The sequence below is a fragment of the Nycticebus coucang genome, chromosome 4 (genome assembly GCF_027406575.1).
Source record: "Nycticebus coucang isolate mNycCou1 chromosome 4, mNycCou1.pri, whole genome shotgun sequence".
Classification (NCBI taxonomy): domain Eukaryota; kingdom Metazoa; phylum Chordata; class Mammalia; order Primates; family Lorisidae; genus Nycticebus; species Nycticebus coucang.
In genome coordinates, this window is record NC_069783.1 from 112,194,289 (window position 1) to 112,218,638 (window position 24,350).

Genomic DNA, 24,350 nt, shown 5'->3' on the forward strand with positions numbered 1-24,350 from the left:
TCACAGCTCACAGCAACCTCAAACGCTTTTTTTTTGAGATAGAGCCTCAAGCTTTTGCCCTGGTAGAGTGCCTGTGGCATCACAGCTCACAGCAACCTCTAACTCCTGGGCTCAAGCGATTCTCCTACCTCCGCTTCCCAAGTAGCTGGGACTACAGGCACCCCCCCACAACACCTATTTTTTGGTTGCAGCCGTCATTGTTGTTTGGTGGCCCGGGCTGGATTTGAACCCACCAGCTCAGGTGTATGTGGCTGGCACTTTAGCCACTTGAGCCACAGGCACCGAGCCAACCTCAAACTCTTGGGCTTAAGTAATTTTCTTGCTTCAGCCTCCCAAGTAACTGGGACTACAGGCGACCCCACCACAACACCTGGCTATTTTTTTGTTGTAGTTGTCATTGTTGGTTAGCAGGCCCTGGCCAGGTTTGTACCCACCAGTCCCAGTGTATGTGGCCAGTGCCCTAAACACTGAACTATGGGCACTGAACCTCCTTTTTATTTTTTAGAGAAAGGGTCTTACTCTGTTACCCAAGCTGAAGTGCAGTTAGCTCAGTCATAGCTCACTGTAACTCTCCTAGTCTCAAGCCATCTTCCCACCTCAGCCTTCTGAGTAGCTAGGGCTATCGGCATGAGCCAACACACCCAGTTTGATCAAAATGGGGCCAAACAAAATGTAGGGGCCAAACATTTTAAAAGACTTCATGGTGGGGGGCACCTGTGGCTCAAAGGAGTAGGGCGCCAGCCCCATATGCCAGAGGTGGTGGGTTCAAACCCGGCCCCGGCCAGAAACTGCAAAAAAAAAAAAAAAAAGACTTCATGGTGATGAAATTAGTAAAAATCAGAGATTGAGATTTTTGTCTCTGCATTATGTTTGTTTCATCAACATAAATTTTGAGGCAAGGAAAAAAAATAGATGGAGGATTGAAAAAGACTAAGGGAGATAATAACCAGTTGCAATAGGTGGATATTATTTGGATCTTGAGTTAAATGAACTACCGTATAAAAAATAGATTGATGATGCAGACTCACAGAGGAAAAAAGAAGAAAGAATTAATTTTAAAATAGAGATGCTTAGCATTTTGAACACACTAGATATTTGATAGGAAGAAATTACTGTTACCTTTTTCAAGTGTAATAATGGTACTATGATACATAGTTTAAATATGTTTTAGAAATACATATTAAAATATTCATAGATGAAAAGATACTATGTCTGGAACTCTGCAATTGAAGAATGCTGGTTGTTTCACCTGGCTTCTGTGACATACCAATTTCTTGATTCTCTGCCACTTCCTTAACCTCTCTTGCTCTATCAGAAATTAGTTCATTTTTGGTTTTACCTCCTTACTACTTCCCATAAGAGAGCAGTAATCCTGTCTCTCTGGCATATCTCCAGATCCTACAAGTTTAGCATGCTACTTGGCACATATTAAGAGCTAAATATTATATGAAATTTCCACATTTGAATCAAAAGTGTAGTTTATTATACCTCAAACAAGAAACAGTACAATCAATTAAAGTGTGCACCTAAACTATTGACGCACTTTTCCACCTTAAAGGTAGCCAGTTTATGCCAGCAGTGAAGAAGCCTGGAGAGCGAGTGGCAATAAAATCATGAAAGGTGTTTTGACAGCTTGTTGAGAATTGAACATTTTGCCTTACGAGAAGTGGTCCAAAGCCTGGAAGAAATAGTGGCCAGTGGGTGCAAAGTTTGGTGAATATGGTTGGTGACAGAGTTTCCAGGTGCAGCCTCTAGTTTGAGCAGCATTTTTTGTGCGACATGAGGTGCAGTGTTGTCTTGCAAGATTGGCCTATTGACAATCTCAGCTGCGTAATCCCAAGCATCCTCATCATGTCATCCATTTGGTTTCAGTTGACATCTGCTGTAATCAATTGACCAGGTCTCACAAGGCTATAGTGGAAATACCAGCGCTGGACCACCAAACAGACACCATTAGCTGTTTTTGATTTTGGACTGTGTTTTGGCATTTGATCTATATGCACCCATTGTGCCAAACACTTGCAATTGTCAAAAAAGAATCCATTGTCCAGTCTCACCTCTTCTCATTCATGAGAAGGACCTACTTCTAACTCTCTTTGGAAGTGCTCCAAGCCTTCTCTTTGTTCTTAAATAAAATTTCTCTGTTATACTTAAAAAAAAAAAGAATTTGCTTTCCATCACACATAACAATATGATATAGAAATAATTCACCTTGATGTCGTGACAACAAAGAAAGACAATCTTCGAGATGATTTCTCCTCTGACACTTGTTTAATTCATGCAGAACACACCTACCCAGACTCTTTTCTTTTTTCTTTTTTTTGAGACAGAGTCTCTCACTTTGTCACCCCCCTGGGTATAGTGCCCTGGCATCACAGCTTACAGCAACCTCATACTGCTGGGTTTAAGTGATCCTCTTGCCTCAGCCTCCCAGGTAGGTGGCATTACAGGCTCCCACCACAATGCCTGGCCGGGGATTTTACAGTTTCTGGCAGGGGCTGGGTTTGAACCTGCCACCTCTGGCATATGGGGCCGGCACCCTACTCCTTTGAGCCACAGGCACTGCCCACCTAGCTATTTTTAGAGACGGAGTCTTGCTGTTGCTCAGGCTGGTCTGCAAGTCCTGCGCTCAGGCAATCCACCTGCCTCGACCTCCTAGAGTGCTAAGATTACAGGCGTGAGCCACCACACCCAGTGCTATCCAGCCTCTTTACCTTGCCAGTTTGTTCCAAATGGTCCAATATTGTTGGAACAGTAATGGCAAATCTTGCTGCTAATTCATACATAGGTTGAGATGGATTTGCTTCTCAGGTCATGACCCATCTTGGTTTCAGATCACCCACGTGGCTCATTTTCAAGATTAAAATCACCAGAATGGAACTTCTCAAACCATCAATGTACTGTGCATTCATTAGCCACATCCTTCTCAAACACCTCATTGATATGTCAAGCTGTCTGCACTGCATTGGTTCCCTGAGGGCACTCATATTAAAAAATAACATGATTGGCGGCACCTGTGGTTCAGTGGTTAGGGTGCCGGCCCTATATACTGAGGGTGGCGGGTTCAAACCCAGCCCCGGCCAAACAGCAACAACAATAACAAATAGCCGGGTGTTGTGGTGGACGCCTGTAGTCCCAGCTACTCAGAATGCTGTGGCAAGAGAATGGCCTAAACCCAAAAGTTGGAGGTTGCTGTGAGCTATGTATGATGCCATAGCACTCCACCGAGGGCGATAAAGTGAGACTCTGTCTCTATAAAAAAGAAAGAAAGAAAACAACATGAATTTTTTACTTATCCATGGTTTCACAAAAATTGCTGTAAAAAAATGTGAAAGATAATCATGAGCCAAAACACACATTTGAAAGCATGAGGATGTACCTTTACAATGCAAATAAAATAAGAAGTGTCAAAGTGAAATGTCAGAGATATCAACTGTCAAACTTAGTGCTTAAAGAAACCAAACATTGGGAGGGGGGTGGGGCCTTGGTGTGTGTCACACTTTATGGGGGCAAGACATGATTCCAAGAGGGACTTTACCTAACAATTGCAATCAGTGTAACCTGGCTTATTGTACTCAATGAATCCCCAACAATAAAAAAAAAAAAAAGAAAGCAAACATTTCAGCTGGATGCAGTGCCTGACACCTGTAATCCCAACACTCTGGGAGGTGGGTGAATAGCCTGAAATCAGGAGTTTGAGACCAGCCTTAGCAAGAGTAAGATTCCCTCTCTACTAAGAATAGAAAAAAACGGGTGGCGCCTGTGGCTCAGTCAGTAAGGCGCCAGCCCCATATACCAAGGGTGACGGGTTCAAACCCGGCCCCGGCCAAACTGCAACCAAAAAATAGCCGGACGTTGTGGTTCCAGCTACTCGGGAGGCTGAGGCAAGAGAATCGCTTAAGCCCAGGAGTTGGAGGTTGCTGTGAGCTGTGTGAGGCCACGGCACTCTACCGAGGGCCATAAAAGTGAGACCCTGTCTCTACAAAAAAAAAAAAAAAAAAAAAGAATAGAAAAAACTAGTCCAGTGCCGTGGCGGGCGCCTGTAGTCCTAGCTACTTGGAAGGTTGAGGCAAAAGGATCACTCGAGCCCAAGAGTTTGAGGTTGCTGTGAGCTATGATACCATAGCACCCTACCCAGGGCATCACAGTGACACTGTCTCAAAAAAAAAATCAGACATTTCATACCTAATAACCTAAATATTGATTGAATGAATGAATGGATGACAATGTAGGTCTTATCAACTTCTTTAGTTCTGAGCTCTTGGTTCACATTCCCAGCTGTTAACTGGACATTTACATATACACCCATCCAGGATATCTCCTCTAGGTTTCAATGATAATTAATAATAATAAACAACTCTTTTATAGCATTTTGTGTGGCTGGCATATGTTGATTAACTTAATAACCACAATTGCCCTCTAACTAGGTACTACTACTACTACTACTTACCAGATGAGGCAGCAAGAGGCCATGTGATTTGCCATCACTTGGTTGGTGATAGTGATAAATTAGAACACAGAGAGGTGGGCTGAGTATAGTGGCTCATGTCTGTAATCCTAGCACTCTGGAAGGCTGAGCAAGTGAACTGCTTGAGCTCAGGAGTTTGAGACCAGCCTGAGCAAGAGCGAGACTCCATCTCTACTAAAAATAGAAAAACTAGCCAGGCATTATGGTGGGAGCCTGTAGTCCCAGCTATTCACAGGCTGAGGCAGAAGGATGTCTTGAGCCCAGGAGTTTAAGGTTGCAGTGGGCTATGACGCCACTGTGGTCTAGCCCATATAGAGCAAGATTCCTGTCTTTCTTTCTTTCTTTCTTTTTCAGTTTTTGGCCAGGGCAGAGTTTGAACCCGCCACCTCTGGTATATGGGGCCAGTGCCCTACTCCTTGAGCCACAGGCACCGCCCCAAGATCTCTGTCTTAAAAATAAATAGATGCAGAGAAAACAGACACACACACAGGAAAGGTCATGTGGAAACAGGCAGATATTGGAATGATGTAGCCACAGCCATGCAACACCTAGAGTTCCCAGAAGCTGGAAGAGACTGGGAAGGAACCTTCCCTAGAGCCTCTGGAGAGAATGTGCCCTTCTGACACTTTGATTTTGGACTTCTGGCCTCCATAATAGTGAGAAAATAAATTTATGCTTTTTTTCTTTTCTTTTTTGAGACAGAGTCTTACTCCATCACCTTGGGGAGAGTGCTGTGCCATCATAGCTCACAGCAACCTCAAACTTCTGGGTTCAAGCAATCTACTTGCCTCAGCCTCCTGAATAGCTGGAACCCACCACAATACTCAGCTAGTTTTTCTATTTTTTTTTTTTGGTTTTTGGCCGGGGCTAGGTTTGAACCTGCCACCTCCGGCATATGGGACCGGCACCCTACTCCTTGAGCCACAGGTGCCGCCCTAGTTTTTCTATTTTTAATAGCCATGGGGTCTCGCTCTTGCTCAGGCTGGTCTTGAACTCCTGAGCTCAAGCGATCTTCTAGCCTCAGCCTCCCAGAGTGCTTGATTACAGGTGTGAGCCACCATACCCAGCAGTATTTTTTTTTTTTTGCAGTTTTTGGCCGGGGCTAAGTTTGAACCCGCCACCTCCAGCATATGGGGCCGGCGCCCTACTCCTTTGAGCCACAGGCGTCGCCCCTCCCAGCAGTATTTTTTAATAAAGATAGCTCTATGCTCCAAAATAAACAAGCACTGTTTCATGGTTTTGCAAGTCTCTAATGCCTAGCTAATCAGAAGAGAGCTGGGTCCTCAAATCTGCCTCTGCATTCAGTCTCTCCTGATACATATCAAGTATATGAAGAACACAGCCACACATTGGGAGGGAGAGAGCTACAGAAAGTGACAACCTTGCAGAGACACTCTGGCTACTGGAGACTCTCAGCAGTCCTTAGGCCACTCTTTGGGAACTTGTGGAGTAAGGGTTAAATTAATAATTTTTTTTTTGAGACAGTCTCACTACGTCTAGAGTGCTGTGCTGTCACAGCTCATGGCAACCTCTAATTCTTGGGCTTAAGTGATTCTCCTGCCTCAGCCTCCCAAGTCGCTGGGACTACAGGTGCCTGCCACAGGGCCCGGCTTTTTTTTTTTTTTTTTTGTAGTTGTCATTGTTCCTTACTGGCCTGGGCTGGGCTGGAACCTGCCAGCCTCGGTGCATGTGGCTGGCTTACGCATTTTTTTTTTTTTTTTGGCCAGGGCTGGGTTTGAACTCGCCACCTTCAGCATATGGGACCGGCGCTCTACCCCTTTGAGCCACAGGCGCCGCCCCGCATTTTTTTTTTTAATGTAAAGCAAATAATACATTTTAGACTTTTGAATTTTTTTGAATTTTAATCAATATGTGTAAGGTTAGGGTGTGCTTTTGGCTGCTAGGGCCTTCAGATTTCTTTCTGCCTTCAGGGAGCTAACCGATGGTGGAGGCATGTTTGACCACACGGTGAAAACTCAGGATGCTAAGAGCAATTTTGATGGGGTTTGCAGAGGAGGGTCCCTGACTCCTGCGTGAGGAACAGGAAGGCGCACTGGGCTTGTGGGTTCAGGGAAGGCTCTCCTGGGCGTGGGACCGGATCCGATGCACAAGTGGATTTAGCCAGTCCAGAAAGAATAGAGAGCTTGGGGTAAGTATATTGGTGGTGCTACGATGCAAATGCCGGCCTCGCTTCCCTGTGAACTGCTGTTTATGTCACAAGGAGCCGCTAATGGACTTGGCTCGGCCGGCCGCGTACGCGGCGACTTTAGGGACAGAGAACCAACCCCTCGACCCATCTGCCCCTCGCCTGGCGCCTCTCCAAGAGTGAAGAGCCCGGCGCCACCAGGTCCGCCTGGTCAGCGGGCGGGGGTCCCCTCTTTGATCCCAGGATAAGCCCCATCTCGGAGTCCACCCATGCCCCCTCCGTCCCTTTCCAAGGCAGGGGCAGCTCCGGGAAGCCGCGAATTGTCCAGCGAGACAAGTGTCTCTTACCCGCCTCCCCTCCCGGCTCGCCACGACCCCTCCCCGGCGGGCGGGGGAGGAGGAGTCAGGACCAGCAGAAGGAGGATCAGCGGCTGGCGGGAGAGGGCCGCGCATCCCGGGGGTCCCGAGTTGGGGGTGGGAGGAGCCGCTGCCGAGGCGGTGGGTTGGGGACCCCAGGGCGCCCCCGGGCGGCGGAAGACGGATGCGCCCCTTGCCAGGCCGGAATCGGGGTGGGGCGCTCGGCATCCCTGCGGGGGGAGCCGGCCACCCGGCCTCACCGCCGTCGCCAAAGTTTCCCGGAGGAGCCGCAAGCTGTCCTTCCTCCCAGGCACCGGCACGGGGGCACCCCTCGCGGAGAACTGCTTCCGCGGGCAGCGGGGACCCCCTCTCTGGCTAGACCCCGCGCCTCCATTGCGCCCAACTCAAATTCCCAACTTGGGAGGCGCCGCGGGCCTGCGCACGCGCGCCTTCCTCGCCTCCTCCTCCTCCTCCTCCTTCCCCTCCCCCCTCCCCCTACTCGGGAAAAGGCTCGGGCCGGAGCCCGGCGCCCAAACCCGCGGCCCGGCGCCCTGACCTCCAGCTCCGGTTCGCCGCCTCCGCCCATGCCGACGCCGGCTGCCGCGGTGCGCCCTCGCCCGCGGGCAGGCTGAGCGCGGCCGCTGGTGGCGCCAGGGTGGGCCCGGCCCGGCGCTGCCCTCGACAGTGGCAAGTTTGGGAGTTGCACTAGTTTGCGGGGTTCGAGAGAGGCCGGGAGGACCGCCATGGAGGAGGAACGGGGGTCGGCGCTGGCGGCCGAGTCGGCGCTGGAGAAGAACGTGGCGGAACTGACCGTCATGGACGTGTACGACATCGCATCGCTCGTGGGCCACGAGTTCGAGCGGGTCATCGACCAGCACGGTTGCGAGTCCATCGCGCGCCTTATGCCCAAGGTCGTGCGTGTCCTGGAGATTCTAGAGGTGCTGGTCAGCCGCCACCACGTCGCGCCCGAGCTGGACGAGCTACGCCTGGAGCTGGACCGTCTGCGCCTTGAGAGGATGGACCGCATCGAGAAGGAGCGCAAGCATCAGAAGGTGGGCAGCAGCCTCAGTCTGCCCATCCAGGCAATGGGGCCGCTGGGAACCAAGGGTCCTTCAGCTTTGGGCCATTGTGGGTGCGCACATATGTGTATACAGGAACTAAACAAGAGACTGGACTGGGTGAGGGAGGGAGGCCCCTAGCATATACCACCCAGGAGATTCAGAGCAGTTCTCTGGAGACAGACCTGAGTTCCAATCCCATCTTTACCACCTAATAGCTGTGTGACATTGGGAAAATTACTTAACCTCTCTGTACTCTTATTTCCTCACCTGTCAAATGGAGATCATCATATAAGAATGAAATGGGATGATATAAGTTAAGTGCTTTCTTTTCCAAAAATGAGTCCCCTGCCCTTCAGTGCGACCCAAGAAGATATGACACCAGCCCCTCATCTTCACCGTTACCTCAGAGCCCCCCAGAGCAAGGGCAATATGACATCCAGCCAGTGAGCTTATATTGAGCCCAGTATCTGGGTTCATATTTGCTACTTTGTTCCCAGGATTCCCCTAGTTTATTAACCTGAGCCCAGAGCTGCTTTCCCTGCCGTGATGTTATCCTGAATCCTCACAGAACTCTGTGACGTAGGAATTACCTTTAATGTACCGATGAGGAAACTGAGGGAAGAGTCCCAGGTTAGTAGTGAGAGGGTTCCAGCTCCAGTGTCTCCTCCCTAGCCTGTTTGAATTGGGAGAAGGGGATGGTTTGAAGTAGCTTTAAGACTAAGCTTTAAGACTGACCTGGAGACAGGAATCTGTCTGAATCAGGGCCTCCCCCTGGGCGGGGAGTCCAGACAAAGTTCCTGGGGAAAAGGAAGTGGGAGACGTGTGGTTTCCTGCCCTAACCTCAGCCCAGGGATGCTCCTGGCAGACTCTTCAGACTGAGAATGGGAGGAAACACCTTTCCTGGAGAGATCAGGGTTCCTGAGTGGATCTCTGGCTCACTGTGTGTTTTCAGGGAAGATGGCCAAAGTGGGGTCTGCCCCTTTATCCTGAGGGCAGATCTGTGAGTGGTTAACAGCGCCACTGCCAGGTTTCAATGTGTTTGCTCAGTTAGGTCCTTATGCCCTGGGGTCAGGAAGGAAACCCAAGCTCCCAGGGAGTCTTGCAGCATTTCCAAGGTCACAGTGGGAGCTTGAATATGCTTCATTATGGTAGTTAAAGATTCCTAAGAGCAGGGACTTTGGAGCTAAACAGCTCAAACCTCACCACTTGTGGGCTATGTGATCTTGGGCAAATCACATAGGCTCTTCTGTGCCTCAGTTTCCTGAGCTGTAAAATGGAGTAATAATAGTATGCACCTTGCAGAATTGTGATGAGGATTAAAGGAGTTAATACATATCAAGTGCTTAGGACAGAGCCTGCCTACAGCAAGAGCTTTGCAAGTGTTAACTATTATTTTTAGGCCCAGGGAGACTTGTAACTGAGGTGCCTACAGGCTGCTATTGGTACATCCGTACTCCTACCCCACAGGCCTCCCTCTCTCCTAGAGGGTCAAGGAGAGAAGGGATTCCAAGTTTGGAATCCTCTCATGCAACTGCATCTTATTAACAAGGACTAAGGGGCTTCACTCAGGTCACACAGTAGTCCTGGCACCTGTGTCTCACCCCCACCCTCCGACTTTAGTTCTGCCATGGCCTAAAGTGGGTGGTGGTGGAAGACACCTCCTTAAGCTACCAGAATCCACTAGGCCTGAAGCCAGATGGAATTCTCAGCTAGATGCACTTGTTGCATCTGGAATCATCAGCTGGGAAGTAAACACCCACATGCTCAGGGCTCAGGCTTGTTTGCAAATGTCACCAAAGACTGTTCATAAATCTGGGGATAAAATCTTCCTTATCCCTCCACCAGCCCCAGGGCCATTTACTTTGCATTCTTAGGAATGAAAAGGGACTCATCTGATTTTTTTTTTTTGTCTTTCCTGCAGCTCAAAGGCTCTTCAAGGTGCTATTTCCACAAAAATCTTCTTAGCATGTCCTTGGTCTTGTCCTGTTTACCCACCCTACCTCCCTCTCTCTTTCAACAAATAAGGCTCACACCCTCTCTCCCACCTACACCTCCCAGCAGACACCCACACAATCGCTCCTACTCATCATTTAATCTCAGGCCAGAGATGTATCCTTTTCTATCTCATTACTCAATCTGCAGCCCTATTGACGGGCCATAGTGCCATCCCTGGTGACACCAGCTATACAGAGAAAAGCAAAACCTCATTCTTATCCAGCACCAGACGGATAACAGATTTTAGAAAGCAGTGCTGGGGAGCGGCACCTGTGGCTCAAGGAGTAGGGCACCGGCCCCATATACCAGGGGTGGTGGGTTCAAGCCTGGCCCCAGCCAAAACTGCAAAAAAAAAAAAAGAAAGAAAACAGTGCTGGGCTAATACAACTGTATACAATATGAGCAGCCTGTATTGTCCATTCACTCACTTAGCAGACATATTTATTAACTACCTCCGAGGTGCCAGGCAGGGTTCTGAGCACTAGGGAGACAGCAGTGACCATGACAGATGAGGTTTTGGCCCTCACCAGTCTGACCTTTTAGTGTAGTGCTATCCCATAGAAATAGAATGTGGTTGGCCATGGTGATAAAAAGAAATAGGTGAGATTAATACTATCTTATAGAATCTAGACTATACAAAATATTTTCATTTCAACACACAATCAGCAAAGAATTACCAGTGAGATACTTTGCATTCTTTTTTTTCCTGCCACATCTTCAAAATCTGGTGCATCTTTACTCTCTACCACGTCTCCACTCAGACCAGCCATGTTTCAGGTGCTCACCAGCTAAATGTGGTTACTGACAACTCTATGGGATGGAGTTGTGAGAAGACAGTTTTTGGTTGTTTTTTTTTTTGAGACAGAGTCTAACTTTGTTGCCCTTGGTAGAGTGCTATAGCGACATAGCTCGTAGCAACCTCAAACTCTTGGGCTTAAGTGATTCTCTTCCCTCACCCTCCCAAGTAGCTGGAACTATAGGCACCCTCCGCAATGCCTGGCCATTTTAGAGATGAAGTCTCACTCTTGCTTAGGCTGGTTTCAAACCTGTGAGCTCAGGCAATCCACCTGCCTCAGCCTCCTAGAGTGCTAGGATTATAGGCATGAGCCACTGTGCCTGGCCCATGAGGAGATAGATTAAAAAAAAAGAAAAGGCTTGTAAAGCCAAGTACAGTGGCTGAAACGTGTAATCCTACCCTTCTGGGAGGATCACTTGAGGTCAGGAGTTTGAGACCAGCCTGAGCAAGAGTGAGACCCCATCTCTACTGAAAATAGAAAAATTAGCCAAGAGTGGTGGCAGTCACCAGTAGTCCTAGCTACTTGGGAGGCTGAGACAGGAGAATCACTTGAGACCAGGAATTTAAGGTTGCTGTGAGCTAAGCTGGTGCCACGGCACTCTAACCTGGGCAATGGAGTGAGACTCTATCTCAAAAAAAGAAAAACAATGAGCATTTGGTAAGTGCCATGGAGAAAATAACATAGGTAGACATGAAAGAGACTGGCTAGGGAGGTGGTCTCATAGATAGGGCAGTCAGGAAGGCCTCCTTTTGGAGGTGACATTGGATCTGAGATCTGGGAATGGGGGGAGGCATGGTAAGCAGAAAGCATGGCACATGCAAAGATCCTGAGACAGGAGGGTGCTTGGTGTGTTTCAGGAACACAAAGAAGGTCAGGTGCTGTGGCTCACACCTGTAATCGTAGCACTCTGGGAGGCTCAGTTGGGAGGATTGCTTGAGGTCAGGAGTTCAAGACCAGCCTAAGCAAGAGTGATACCCCCTGTCTATAAAACATAGAAAACTTAGCCAAGCCTTAGTCCTAGCTACTTGGGAGGCTGAGGCAGGAGGCTTGCTTAAGCCCAGGACTTTGAGGTTACAGGGAGTCAAGACAATACACTTTAGCCAGGGTGACAGTGAGGCCTTGTCTAAAAACAAAAGGAACACAAAGGAGGTCGGTGTGGCTGGAGCAGAGTAAGTGAGGGAGGGAGAAGGAAGGGAGATGAGGTCAGGGAGGCACTGAGCCTTGTAGGAATTTGAGGAGCATCGGTGCTGAGAGAAGGTGAAGGAGATGACTTCCTTGGAGAGCCTTTTTAGTTGATACAGGGGCAGTATTGAATTCTCTGTGGTCAGGTCAAAGGCAAGAATCATCTCCCAACATTGATTTGACTTCACTGAGAGAAGAGCAAGAAAAAAAAAAAACAACTGAGGGTTACAGGTTGTGTTCATCTCCTGTGGTGCTATAACTAATTGCTACAAACTTAGTGTCTCAAGACAGCAGAAACGTATTATTGTGTTATCACATGGGATAATACAATATTATGGATACATATGCTTTATTATTTACTTGCATATTTTTTTTTTTTTTTTGGCCGGGGCTGGGTTTGAACCCGCCACCTCCGGCATATGGGACCGGCGCCCTACCCGTTGAGCCACAGGCGCCACCCTACTTGCATATTTTTTTAGAGACAGGGTACTCTGTGCCGGAGTGCAATGGTGTGATCACAGCTCACTGCAGCTGTGAACTGGGCCCAAGCGATCCTCTTGCCTCAGCCTCCAGAGTAGCAGGGACTACAAGTGTGCACCACCATGCCCGGCTAATTTTTATTTTTCATAGAGATGATATCTCTTTGTGTTGCCCCGGCTGGTCTCAAACTCCTGGCCTTAAGTGATCCTCCTGCTTGGACCTCCCAAAGTGCTGGGATTACAGGTGTGAACTTCCGGGCTGGCTTATTATGAATACATGTGGATATAGTGTAATGAAGTATTGTGGAGGCATATGGATATTATCAAGATGAATAATACTGGATAAAGTTCTAGAAGTCAGAAGTCATAAATGGGTTTTGCTGGGTTAAAAGAAGATGCCATTGCTTTGGAAGGCTCTAGAGGAGAATTCATTTCTTTGCTTTCTCCAGCTTCTAGACACTGTTCCCTTCCTCCACCTTCAAACCAGCAGTGTAGCATCTTTACATCTGTCTCTCAAGATTAGAGCCACGTTGTCTCTAACACTGACCCTCCTGCCTCAATCTTATAAAGGCTCTGTGATTACATAGACCCACCTGGATCATCCAGGATCTCCCCATCGCAAGAGCCTTAACTTGGTGACATCTGCAAAGTCCCTTTTGCCATGTAAGGCAGCGTATGCTCAGGTTCCAGGGGTTGGGACGTGGATGTCGTCGGGTGCTGTGGTTAGGCCTGCCCCCCGCCATTTTCCCTAGACTGATATTCTGTGGGTCCTCTGTGTGCTCAGCCTGTGCTGGGGGGAACAAAGAGGAACAGCTATACCTGTTCCATCTTTTACTATCTCCTGCCCCCTGCCCTTCACCTCCCCTGCTGACCTTGAGCCAGAAGCTTTCAGAATACTTGGTTATTACTCCTCATTTCCCCAGTGTTGAAGGCTTCCTGGCAAAGGAGGTGGGATCTAAGAACTTACTTAGAAGAGGGACAGAGGCAAAGCTGAGTGTCCGGCCACCTGGCAGGCTTGGGATGGATTGTAGGAGGAACAAGGATTAGTATACATGTCTTTAGCACTTCCTGAGTACCAGGCATATTTTAGGCGCTTTACATGTAGTGACCACTTAATCCTCACAACAGCCCTCGGAGGCAGGTAATATGCTGTTTTTCTCATTTCTGGAGCACTCAAAGGTTGAATAACTTGCCCAAGGTCAGCTAGTCAGCTGTAGAAACAGGATTTAAGCTTGGATCAACAGGCTCCAGTGTCTGTGCCTTAAACCACTATTTTATCCGAGTGACAGCAGTAATGCTTTGTGAACTAGTGTGCAGTTTCACAGGATACTTTTTCTTTTAGGTAACAGCTTTATTGATTATAATGTAGATACTGTATAATAAATCCACTTCAAGTATACACATCAGTGGTTTTTAGTATATTCACAGAGTTGTGCAACCATCACCACAGTCAATGTTAGAACTTACTCATTACTCTGAAAATTCACATCCTTTAACAGTCAATCCTCACTTCCCCTCTGCTCCCACTCTAGATAACCTTTAATCTATTCTCTGTATAAATGGGGTTATACAATTTGTGGCTAGCTTCTTTTTTTTTTCTTTTTTGAGACAGGGTCTCACTCTGTCATCCTAGCTCAATTGCAATGGCGTCATCACAGCTCACTGCAACCTCAAACTCCTGAGCTCAAGTGATCCTCCTGCCTCAGCCTCCCGAGTAGCTGGTACTATTGGAGCCCACCTCCACACCTGCTAATTTTTCTGTTTTTTTGTAGAGAGGAGGTCTTGCTCTTGCTCAGGCTGGTCTTTAATTCCTGGCCTTAAGCAATCCTTCCACCTTAGCCTCCTAAAATGCTGGGATTACAGGCATGAGACACTGCATCCAGCCTGCCTTCTTTTCGTGGCACGTTTTCACAGTTTCTCTATGTTGTAGCATGTATTAGAACAGCGGTTCTCAACCTGTGGGTCGCGACTCCAAGGAACTGTATTAAAGGGCTGCGGTATTAGGAAGGTTGAGAACCACTGTTTTAGAATCTCATTCCTTTTTATGGCTCAATATTATTCCATTGTATGGATATACCACATTTTATTTGCCCACTCTTCAGTTGATGGACAGTTGCATTGTTTCCACCTTTTAGCTGTTAATAATGCTGAAGCAAACATTCACATGCATATATATTTGTGTGTATGTATGTTTTCATTTCTCTTGGGCCAATCTTAGTAGTGGAATTGCTGGGTCCTATGTAAACTTTGTTTAACATTTTGAGGAACAAGCAGACTTTTCCAAAATAGATGTACAATTTTATTTCCCTATCAGTAGTGTAGGAAAATTCCAATTTCTTCATTCATGCCAGCACTTGTTAGCATCCGTTTCTTTGATTGTAGCATCCAGAAAGTAATTTAAAGAGACTGACCTTACTTATCCTAACATCCACTTTGTGAGCCTTATGTTTTGGTTCCCTGAATGAAGGAAACTGAGGTTCAGAGTGGGTAAGTGAGTGAGTGACACCTGTATCAGATAGCTGAGAACTCTGGGGCAAGGTGGCCCCATCAGCCTGGACATCCCTAGGACCTCTGAAACCTCTTTCTCCCTTAGAGTAAGGTGTGTCCTGATTGTCCCAAGCAGGGGTAGTTGGGAATGTTAGGGCTACTGTAGTCTGGGAGCCATGCTCCGTCTTCTGTAACAACAGCAGTACCAGCTTTGTGGTCATCCTTGGCACAGTTCTAACCAGGCCAATCCTAATAGCATAAGTGCAGGCCTCTGCCCTGAGGAAGGGCACCTTCTCTTTCTTGCAGAGGTGCTGTATGGGGCTAGTGGTGGCCTTGTCAACCCGCCTTCCCAATGCTTGGTTCTCATGGGGACAGGGACAGCCCAAAGCCCCAGCAGCTGAGGGCTGGGGTGGGTGAGGATACTGGGCAGGACAGGCCATGATGCTGTCCCATCCCCTGGACTTGGCAGGAGCTGGAGCTGGTGGAGGACGTGTGGCGAGGGGAGGCGCAGGACCTCCTTTCCCAGATCGCGCAGCTGCAGGAGGAGAACAAGCAGCTCATGACCAACCTCTCCCACAAAGATGTCAGCTTCTCTGAGGAGGAGTTCCAGAAGCATGAAGGTAAGAGAGTGTGTCGCCCATGTAGTCAGTCATCATCTTCAGCATGTGCCCTGAACGTCTCTATTATACTTTCTGATTTCCAAAGCCTTTGACTCCTGTTGTCATGTTGATTTACACCATAGCCCTGTGTTGATTTACAGATGATGACACAGAGGATCATTCAACACCTTGTTAGGGATTCCCCTCTATTTATTGGGCTCCCTTCTCAGCCTAGGAATACACATTAGACACATCAAATATGCTCTTCTCATGCAGAGGATTCTGTTTGAATCTTGACCCCAACATTTACCTGCTGTGTGACTTCGATCAAGTCACTTGAAGTGTGTATATAAAAATGGCGGAAATTGGCCGGGCACGGTGGCTCACACCTATAATCCCAGCACTCTAGTAGGCTGAGGTGGGTGGATTGCCTGAGCTCACAGTTTCAAGACCAGCCTGATCAAGTATGAGAACCCGTCTCTAAAAAATAGCCAGGCGTTGTGGCAGGTGCCTGTAGTCCCAGCTACTTGGGAAGCTCAAGCAAGAGAATGGCTTGAGCCCAGGAGTTTGAGGTTGCTGTGAGCTAAGACGGCTACAGCACTCTATTGAGGGCAACAAAGTGAGACTCTGTCTCAAAACAAAAGGGGTGGGAGTTAAAAAACAATAAAAATGGAGGAAATAGCCAGACCTCCCCCTAAGGCTGTTGTAAGGATTAAATGAATTAATAAGTATAGACTACTTACTTAGACTTGTGCCTAGTACATAGAAAACAATCAGCAAGTCCTAGCGATTATTATTGCCAGCTATTTCATCTGGTCCAACCTTCTTACTGAACATATGAGAAAAACTTAGGCTAAGAGAAGGAGAGTGATTTTTCCAAGGTCATACAGCAACTGAGTGGCAAAGTCAGGATTAGAAATCAGATCTCCTGAAATCAGCCCCCCGAAGGAAGGTGTAAATCTCTCTGGGACCCCTTGACCTAGGGCTAGTAGAGTCAGCCTGGTAAAGGCTGGGGAGGAGATGGGAATCACACCCAGCCCCACGGATTGGGCCACTGTAGTATTCCACTGCCCAAGAGCTTATGATTTCAGAGGGCCGCTGTTACATTCCTTCAGTCCCTTTTGTCTCATTTATCACTAATAGAGTGCCTGCCCTATGTTTGCCATTTTAGACTCCCTGGAGGCAGGGAGACGTATGCTAGGGCCTAGATCTCCTGTCTCCATTACTCAAGGGTAAGGGGTGGAAGAATGTGGTGTAGTAGTATACTTAGTCCCTCAAATGACAGAAGGAAATAAGTGAAAACAAACAGAGCAAGTATAACAAATAGGAAACACAAATAAGAAATATATGTCTTAGCAAAATAACTAAGAAAATGCTACAAAAGCTATGTTAACTAATGTGATGAAAATGTGTCAAACGATATATGAACCAAGTGTATGGTGCCCCATGATCATACTAATGTACACAGCTATGGTTTAATAAAAAAATAATAATAATAAAAAAAAAGAAATATATGTGTGCATGTGTATGTATATGTATATATATGTGTGTGTGTGTACATGTAATTTTGAGACAGTCTCAGTCTGTCACCTTGGGTAGTGTGCTGTAACATCATCACAGCTCACAGCAACTTCAAACTCTTGGGCTCAAGAGATCTCTTGCCTCAGCATCCTGAGTAGCTGGACTACAGGTGCCCACCACAATAGTTGGCTAATTTTTCATTTTTATTTTATTTTTATTTATTATTTTGAGACCGAGTCTCACTGTGTTGCCCTCAGTAGAGTGCTGTGGTGTCACAGCTCATAGCAACCTCAAAGTCTTGGGCTTAAGCAATTCTGTTGCCTCAGCCTCCCAAGTAGCTGGGACTACAGGTGCCCGCCACAATGCCTGGCAATTTTTTTTTTTTTAATGTAGTGGTCATTGTTTTTAGCAGGGCCAGGTTGGAACCCACCAGCCCTGGTGTATGTGGCCAGTGCTCTAGTCACTGAGCTATGGACATCAAACTTAAGTTTTCATTTTTAGTAGAAATGGGGTCTCACTGTTGGTTAGGCTGGTCTCGAACTCCTGAGCTCAAGCAATCTACCCACCTCATCCTTCCAGAGTACTAGGATTACAGGTGTGAGCCACTATGCCTAGGCCAAGAGGTATATTATAAGATGAGAGGTTTAAGTCATTTATATCAGAAGTTACATTAAATGTAAATAAACTAAATGTTCTAATTAAAGATAAAGGTGGTCAGGCTGGAATTTTTTTTTTTTTTTTTTTTTTTTGTAGAGACAGAGTCTCACTTTATGGCCCTTGGTAGAGTGCCGTGGCATCACACGCTCACAGCAACCTCCAACTCCTGGGCTTAAGCGATTCTCTTGCCTCAGCCTCCCGAGTAGCTACAGGCGCCTGCCACAACGCCCAGCTATTTTTTTTATTGCAGTTCAGCTGGGGCCGGGTTTGAACCTGCCACCCTCGGTATATGGGGCCGGCACCTTACCGACTGAGCCACAGGCGCCGCCCGTCAGACTGGATTTTAAAAGTCCAACTACATGTTCATAAGAGATATCTATTATAAAGGTTGAAAGTAAAGGCTGGAAAAAGGTAGGTCAGGTTGTGTAGCTATATAAATGTAAGAAGAATAGACTTAAAATAATACCATTAATAGAGGGTTACTTCTTCATAATGATAAAAAATTCGATTCTCTAGGAAAATACAATTTTCAAGTTGCATGTCCCTAATAATTTAGCCTGAAAAGACCTGGTGCAGTGGCTCACACCTGTAATTCTAGCACTCTGTGGGAAACCAAAAAGGGTGGATTGCTTGAGCTTACAAGTTCAAGACCAACCTGAGCAAAAGTGAGGCCCCATCTTTACTAAAAACGAAAAAAAAACGAGGCAAAAGGATCACTTGAGCCCAAGAGTTTGAGGTTGCTATGAACTATGATACCACAGCATTTTACCAAGAACGACAGAATGAGATTCTGTCTAAAAAAAAAAAAAAAAAAACATAAAAAATTTAGCGTCAAAGTATGTTTTGAAAAAGTGGACAGAAGTATGTCTAGAATGGACAGATTTATGAAGACAAAAAGTATACTGGTGGTAACCAGGGGCTGGGAAGTGAATGATCGCTAACGGGTTTAAGTTTCTTTTCCCAAGAAAATATTCTGGAATTAGATTGTGGATATGGTCGCACAACTTTGTGAATATATTAAAACCCACTAGGCCAGACACAGTGGCTCATGCCTGTAATCCTAGCACTCTGGGAGATTGATGTGGGTGGATTGCCTGAGCTCACAGGTTCAAGACCAGCCTGAGCCAGAGCAAGACCTTGTCTCTAAATATAGCCGGGCTTTGTGGCGGGTGCCTGTAGTCCTAGTTACTTGGGAGGCTGAGGCAAGAGAATCACTTGAGCCCAAGAGCTTGAAGTTGCTATCAACTCTGACACTATGGCACTCTACTGAGGGCAACAAAGTAAGACTCTGTCTCAAAAAAATAAAAAATAAAACCCACTGAATTGTATACTTTAATAATTTAAAAAATGGACAGAGGGCTGGGTACAGTGGCTCATGCCTATAATCCCAGCACTTAGGAGGCCGAGGTGGGTGGATTGCCTGAGATCCCAGGTTTAAGATCAGCCTGAACCAGAGCGAGACCTGGTCTCTAAAAATAGCCAGGTGCTGTGGGTCGTGCTTGTAGTCCTAGCTACTTGGGAGACTGAGGTAAGAGAATTGCTTGAGCCCAAGAGCTTGAGGTTGCTGTGAGCTATGATGCCATGGTACTCTACCGAGGGTGACAAAATGAGACTTTTGTCTCAAAAAAAAGAAAAAAGTTGCAAAGATAGTACAGAGTTTCAGTATAGTCCCTAGCCCATACCTCCTTAATAATATTAACACCTTACATTACTGTGTTCATTCATCAAAACCAAAAAATCAACATTGGTATGTTGGTTTAATGGTAACCTGTACAGCCGGGCATGGTGGCTCACACCTGTAATCCTAGCAGACTGAAAGGTCCAGGGGGGTGGATTGCCTGAGCTCAGGAGTTCAAGACCAGTCTGACCAAGAGCGTGACCCTATCTCTACTAACAATAGAAAAACCAACTAGGTCCTGTGGCAGCCTCTATAGTCCCAGCTATTTGGGAGGCTGAGGCAAGAAGATAGCTTCAACCCCAGAGTTTGAGGTTGCTGTAAGCCAAGAGTTTGAGGACGCCACAGAACTCTACCCAGGGTGACAGAGTGAGACTCTGCCTCAAAAAAACAAAAACAAAAAAGGAAAAGAAAAAAGCCCTTAGACTTAGTGCACCTTAATTTTCTTTTTATTTAATATATCTTGTTTCTATATCAGAACAAATCTGTCCCTCTCTTTTTGGAAGAACCAAGGGGCAGAACAACATGCGTTTCAAGTGTTAACTTGGCCTGACTGCTAGGGTCCAAATCTCAGTGGAACTAGACCCCAGCCTTGGTGAAATTATTCACTTTTCTGTAAATCAGCTTTATCATCTGTAAAATGTGGATATTATTATGAGGATTAAAAGAGTTACTATATGGTAAAATCTTTAGCACATATGGTAAGCACTTGGTAAACATTTGCCATCATTTGTTTTGTGACAGCTTTATTGAGATATTATTCACATACATTACAATTCACCATTTAAAATGTACAATTCATCTACCGTGGGCAACATAGCAAGACCCCATCTCTATGAAAAATAAGAAAAATAAGAAAAATTATCCTGTAAGGGGGTCCCTCACCTGTAGTCCCAGCTACTATGGAGGCTGAGGCAGGAGGGTTATTTAAGCCCAGGAGGTGAGGTTGCTGTGAGTCATGATTATACCACTACACTCTAGCTTGGGTGGCAGAGCGAGACTGTGTCTTAAAAAAAAAAAGAAAATTGTATGGTTCGGTGGTTTTTAGTCTATTCAGAGTTGTGCACCCATCAGCACAATTTTAGAACATTTTCATCACCTCAGAAAGAAACATCATGCCCTCTTCACCCTACGATGTAAGAACTCACTAATCTACTTTCTGTCTCTGTGGATTTGCCTGTTCTATGGACATTCTACATAAATAGAATCCTACACTATGTGATCTTTTGTGTCTGGCTTTTTTTACTTTTTGTAACATTTTCAAGGTCCATAGACATTGTCACATGGATCAGTACTTCCTTCCTTTCTAAGCCTGAATTATATTCCCTTCTGTAGATAGGCCGTATTCTGTTTATCCACCATCTGCTGATGGACTTAATGGGTTGTTCCCAACTTTTGGCTGTGGTGGATAGTGCTGCTGTGAGCATTTGTGCCTGAGTTTTTGTGGACATATGTTTTCAGTTTGGGGGGATGTATACCTAGGAGTGGAATTGCTGTGTAGAATCATGGAAACTGGCTTGGTGCCCGTAGCACAGTGGTTACGGAGCCAGCCACATACACCGAGGGTGGCAGATTCGAACCCGGCCCGGGCCAGCTAAACAACAATGACAATTGCAACAAGAAAATAGCTGGGCGGACACCTGTAGTCCCAGCTACTTGGGAGGCTGAGGCAAGAGAATCGCTTAAGCCCAAGAGTGTGAAGTTGCTGTGAGCTGTGACGCCATGGCACACTACCCAGGGCGGCATAGTGAGACTCTGTCTCAAAAAAAAAAAAAAAAAAAAATCATGGAAACTATGTTGAGCTTTGGGCATTTCTGCAGGGTACCCAGAGACTGCAGGGTGACCTGGGAATTCCCCTGCTTGTCCCACTAAGGGCCCAAAGGCCTTGGGGACCTGCAGGCCACTGACCTGCTCTGAGCTGCTTGCTTGGCGTATCACTTGTCTGTGGTGCTCATAGCATCCTCCCCATGGGGGAGCTTTGCTCTTCTTCCATGGCTTCCAACTCCCTGCCAAGTTTGTCAGGAAGCAGCCCCCACATACGTGTGACTGAAGATGAACTTAAACAGTATCTAGCGTGGGTCCAGCTCCCAAAAGGGTTAGCTTGGGAGGCCACTTGGCAGCAGCCCTCTCCTGAGTAGAGAACCGGGCACATGCCTGGCGTGCCTTTCATGGTTATTTTTATTTTGCATGAGAAACCATGGGAACACAAGGACATTTCTTCCACCTGCTAGAGGAGCAGTCACTGGGCAGACAGGGTCCCTGGGAGAAGGTGGAGCCTGTGAAGTTGGGACTGTGTCGCAGGTGCCACACTGAGAACGTGCTGGGTGGAGGCTTAGGGGTAGACTGAGGACACGGGGACAGTCACTTGATTCCTGTGCATCAGCATGAAGTGGGTGCTGAGAGGAGCCAGCCCTGCATGAAACAGTGTAGCTTTCTTAGCAGTTGACCTTGAACACTGCTTAGAGGCACGTTGGCCGTTTCCTATATTTCATCCCCTGGTCTCCCAATTGAAAAACTTCCCTGTCCCCTGTTTTTGGAGATTCATCTTGTCAGTTGGAGGGCAACATAGAGAAACTACTTGTTAGCACATGCAGGAATGAATCACAGGAGTCTACGCCATCAGACTGGGAGATGGGGTGCAAGATATGCTCAAGGGTCTGGAAAAACAACCTTGGTCTCTGGAGGAACAACTTAGTCACAGGGGAGGAACTGACCACATTGTCATTCTCTGAAGGGTAACACAGAACAGCACTGTGCAATAGTGATAGACGTAATGGTGATGTTTCTATTTCTAGTTGGTACGTTAGAAAAAGTAGGAAGAAGCACAGGAAAGTAATTTCTATAATATTTTTTACTTAACCTAGTAGATCCAAAATAGTAAGCATCTTTGCAACATGTAATCAAAATAAAAATTATCAACAGGGTATTTTGCATTATTTTTCCCATATTAAGTTGTTTTTTTTTTTAGCGGTGAGGTCTTTCTCTGGCTCAGGCTGGTCTCGAACCCGTGAGCTCAGGCAATCTACCTGCCTCGGCCTCCCAGAGTGCTAGGATCACAGGCATCAGCCACTGCGCCCAGCCTTTATATTAAGTTTTTTAAGGTCATATTCACTCTTTGAAATCTAGTGAGATATATGTGTATATATAGTTATCATCTTAACTTTTTTTTTTCTTTTGTAGAGACAGAGTTTCACTTTATTGCCCTTGGTAGAGTGCCGTGTCGTCACACAACTCACAGCAACCTCCAACTCCTGGGCTTAGGTGTGTCCCTTGCCTCAGCCTCCCGAGTAGTTGGGACTATAGGCATCCGCCACAATGCCCGGCTATTTTTTGTTGTTGTAGTTTGGCTGGGGCCAGGTTTGAACCTGCCACCCTCGGTATATGGGGCCGGCGCCCTGCCCACTGAGCCACAGGCACCACCCATCTTAACTTTTTTGGGGGGTGGTGGTGGAGGAGGCATCTTGCTCTGTTGCCCAGACTGGAGTACAGTGATATCATCATAGCTCACATTACTTCAAACTCCTCCGTTCCAGTGATCCTCCTGCCTCAGCCTCCTGGGTACCTGGGACTACAGATGCACCCCTTCTATGTTTAGTAGAGATGGGATCTCCTTTTTGCTCAGGCTGGTCTTGTACTCATGAGCTCAGGCGAGCCTCCTGCCTTGCCTTCCAGAGTGCTAGGATCACAAGTGTGAGCCACCATGCTTGGCCTAGGTCTGGCTTCTTTCCCTCAGCATAGTGTTTTTGAGGTTCATCTGCCTTTAGCATGTGTCAGTGTTTCATTCCTTTTTATGGCTGAATAATACTCCATTGGATGGACAGACCACATTTTATTTATCCAGTTGTTATCAATGGACATTTGGGTTGATTCCGCCTTTTAGCTATTGTGAACAGTGATGCTAAGAACTTTGTTACTTGCATTTATTTATTTATTTATTTATTTTCTGAGACAGGGTCTCACTCTGTTGCCCAGGCTAGAGTGCTGTGGAATCACAGCTCACAGCAACTTCACACTCTTGGGCTCAAGTGATCCTCTTGCCTCAGCCTCTCAAGTAGCTAGGACTACAGGCATCTCTATTTTTCAGAGACAAGGTCTTGCTCTATCTCCTGATCTCAAGCAGTCCACCCACCTTAGCCTCCCAGAGTGCTAGGATTACAGGCGTAAGCCACTGTACTCAGCCCATTTTTTCTATTTTTAGTAGAGATGGGGTCTCACTCTTGCTCAGGCTGGTCTCAAACTCCTGAGCTCAAGCAGTCCTCCCATATCGTTCTCCCAAAGTGCTAGGATTACAGGTGGGACTCACAGTGCTGGCCTCTCTTGCCATTTTCACTTAACAGCCATCTCAGTCTACTAAATGGTCCTTGACAATTTAACTATTTCCTCGCTGGCAGAAGTTTAGGTCATTGCCAGTTTTTCTGCTGCTGGACACATGGCTTCTGTGGCTGCCCTGGGATGTGCTTCTCCACAGTGCCCTTGCCAAGAGTGTCTCTTAAGGTCTAGATCCCAGGATCTAGAATTGCTGGATGTCTAAATGATTGTTCAGAACTCTTCCATCTTTGAACAGTATCTCTTAAGAACACTTCACCTTCTTTTAATTCTTTAAAGCACTCTTGTACTTTCTCATAGGAGCAACCTGGGAAGCAGGGAGGGCTGGTCTGAGTTAGGATAAGAGGACAGCTGACCCTTAGAGTCTGCCAGGCCTGTTGTGAGCACTTCCCACAGATTAACCACGTGGCCTCTGAAGAACACCCTGGGCAGGTCTCCAAATAATCCTTACTTGCATGTGAGAAACTGAAGGGCCAAGCCAGGATGGGAGGCTGGAAGTCTGCTTCAGATGCCCTGTGCTTGCAGCTCAGACTGGTGACCCCATGGCTACAGGTTCAGGCTTCCTTTCTCCAGCTGCTTTTCTTCCCACCTGATCTGTCCA

General features: G+C 46.8%; 2 protein-coding genes across 8 annotated transcripts in view; both read left to right on the plus strand.

Moving 5' to 3' along the window:
* Window positions 1-6,317: 6,317 nt before the first annotated feature.
* Window positions 6,318-7,602, plus strand: LOC128584003 (translation initiation factor IF-2-like). The gene is made up of 2 exons (XM_053588761.1): window positions 6,318-6,815; window positions 6,908-7,602. Exons 1-2 carry the CDS (start codon window positions 6,641-6,643, stop codon window positions 7,600-7,602), a joined length of 870 nt encoding a protein of 289 aa, XP_053444736.1. The 5' UTR covers window positions 6,318-6,640.
* RILPL1 (Rab interacting lysosomal protein like 1) overlaps window positions 7,470-24,350 on the plus strand; it is a 49,486-nt gene continuing 32,605 nt past the window's right edge. For 3 of the 7 annotated variants that reach the window (XM_053588753.1, XM_053588750.1, XM_053588752.1), the window contains exons 1-2: window positions 7,470-8,022; window positions 15,441-15,591. In XM_053588753.1, coding sequence (XP_053444728.1) covers window positions 7,714-8,022; window positions 15,441-15,591 — 460 coding nt within the window. In that variant the 5' untranslated portion in view covers window positions 7,470-7,713. The remainder of the gene's footprint in view (window positions 8,023-15,440; window positions 15,592-24,350) is intronic. The other 4 variants (XM_053588747.1, XM_053588751.1, XM_053588749.1 and 1 more) reach the window with 2 other exon arrangements.

Excerpts from the sequence above, each read along its gene's own strand:
- LOC128584003 (XM_053588761.1), top strand. The coding sequence starts at position 6,641 with ATGCAAATGCCGGCCTCGCTTCCCTGTGAACTGCTGTTTATGTCACAA. Across the intron at positions 6,816-6,907 it reads GAAGAGCCCGGCGCCACCAG|GCAGGGGCAGCTCCGGGAAG; the intron begins GTCCGCCTGGTC and ends TCCCTTTCCAAG.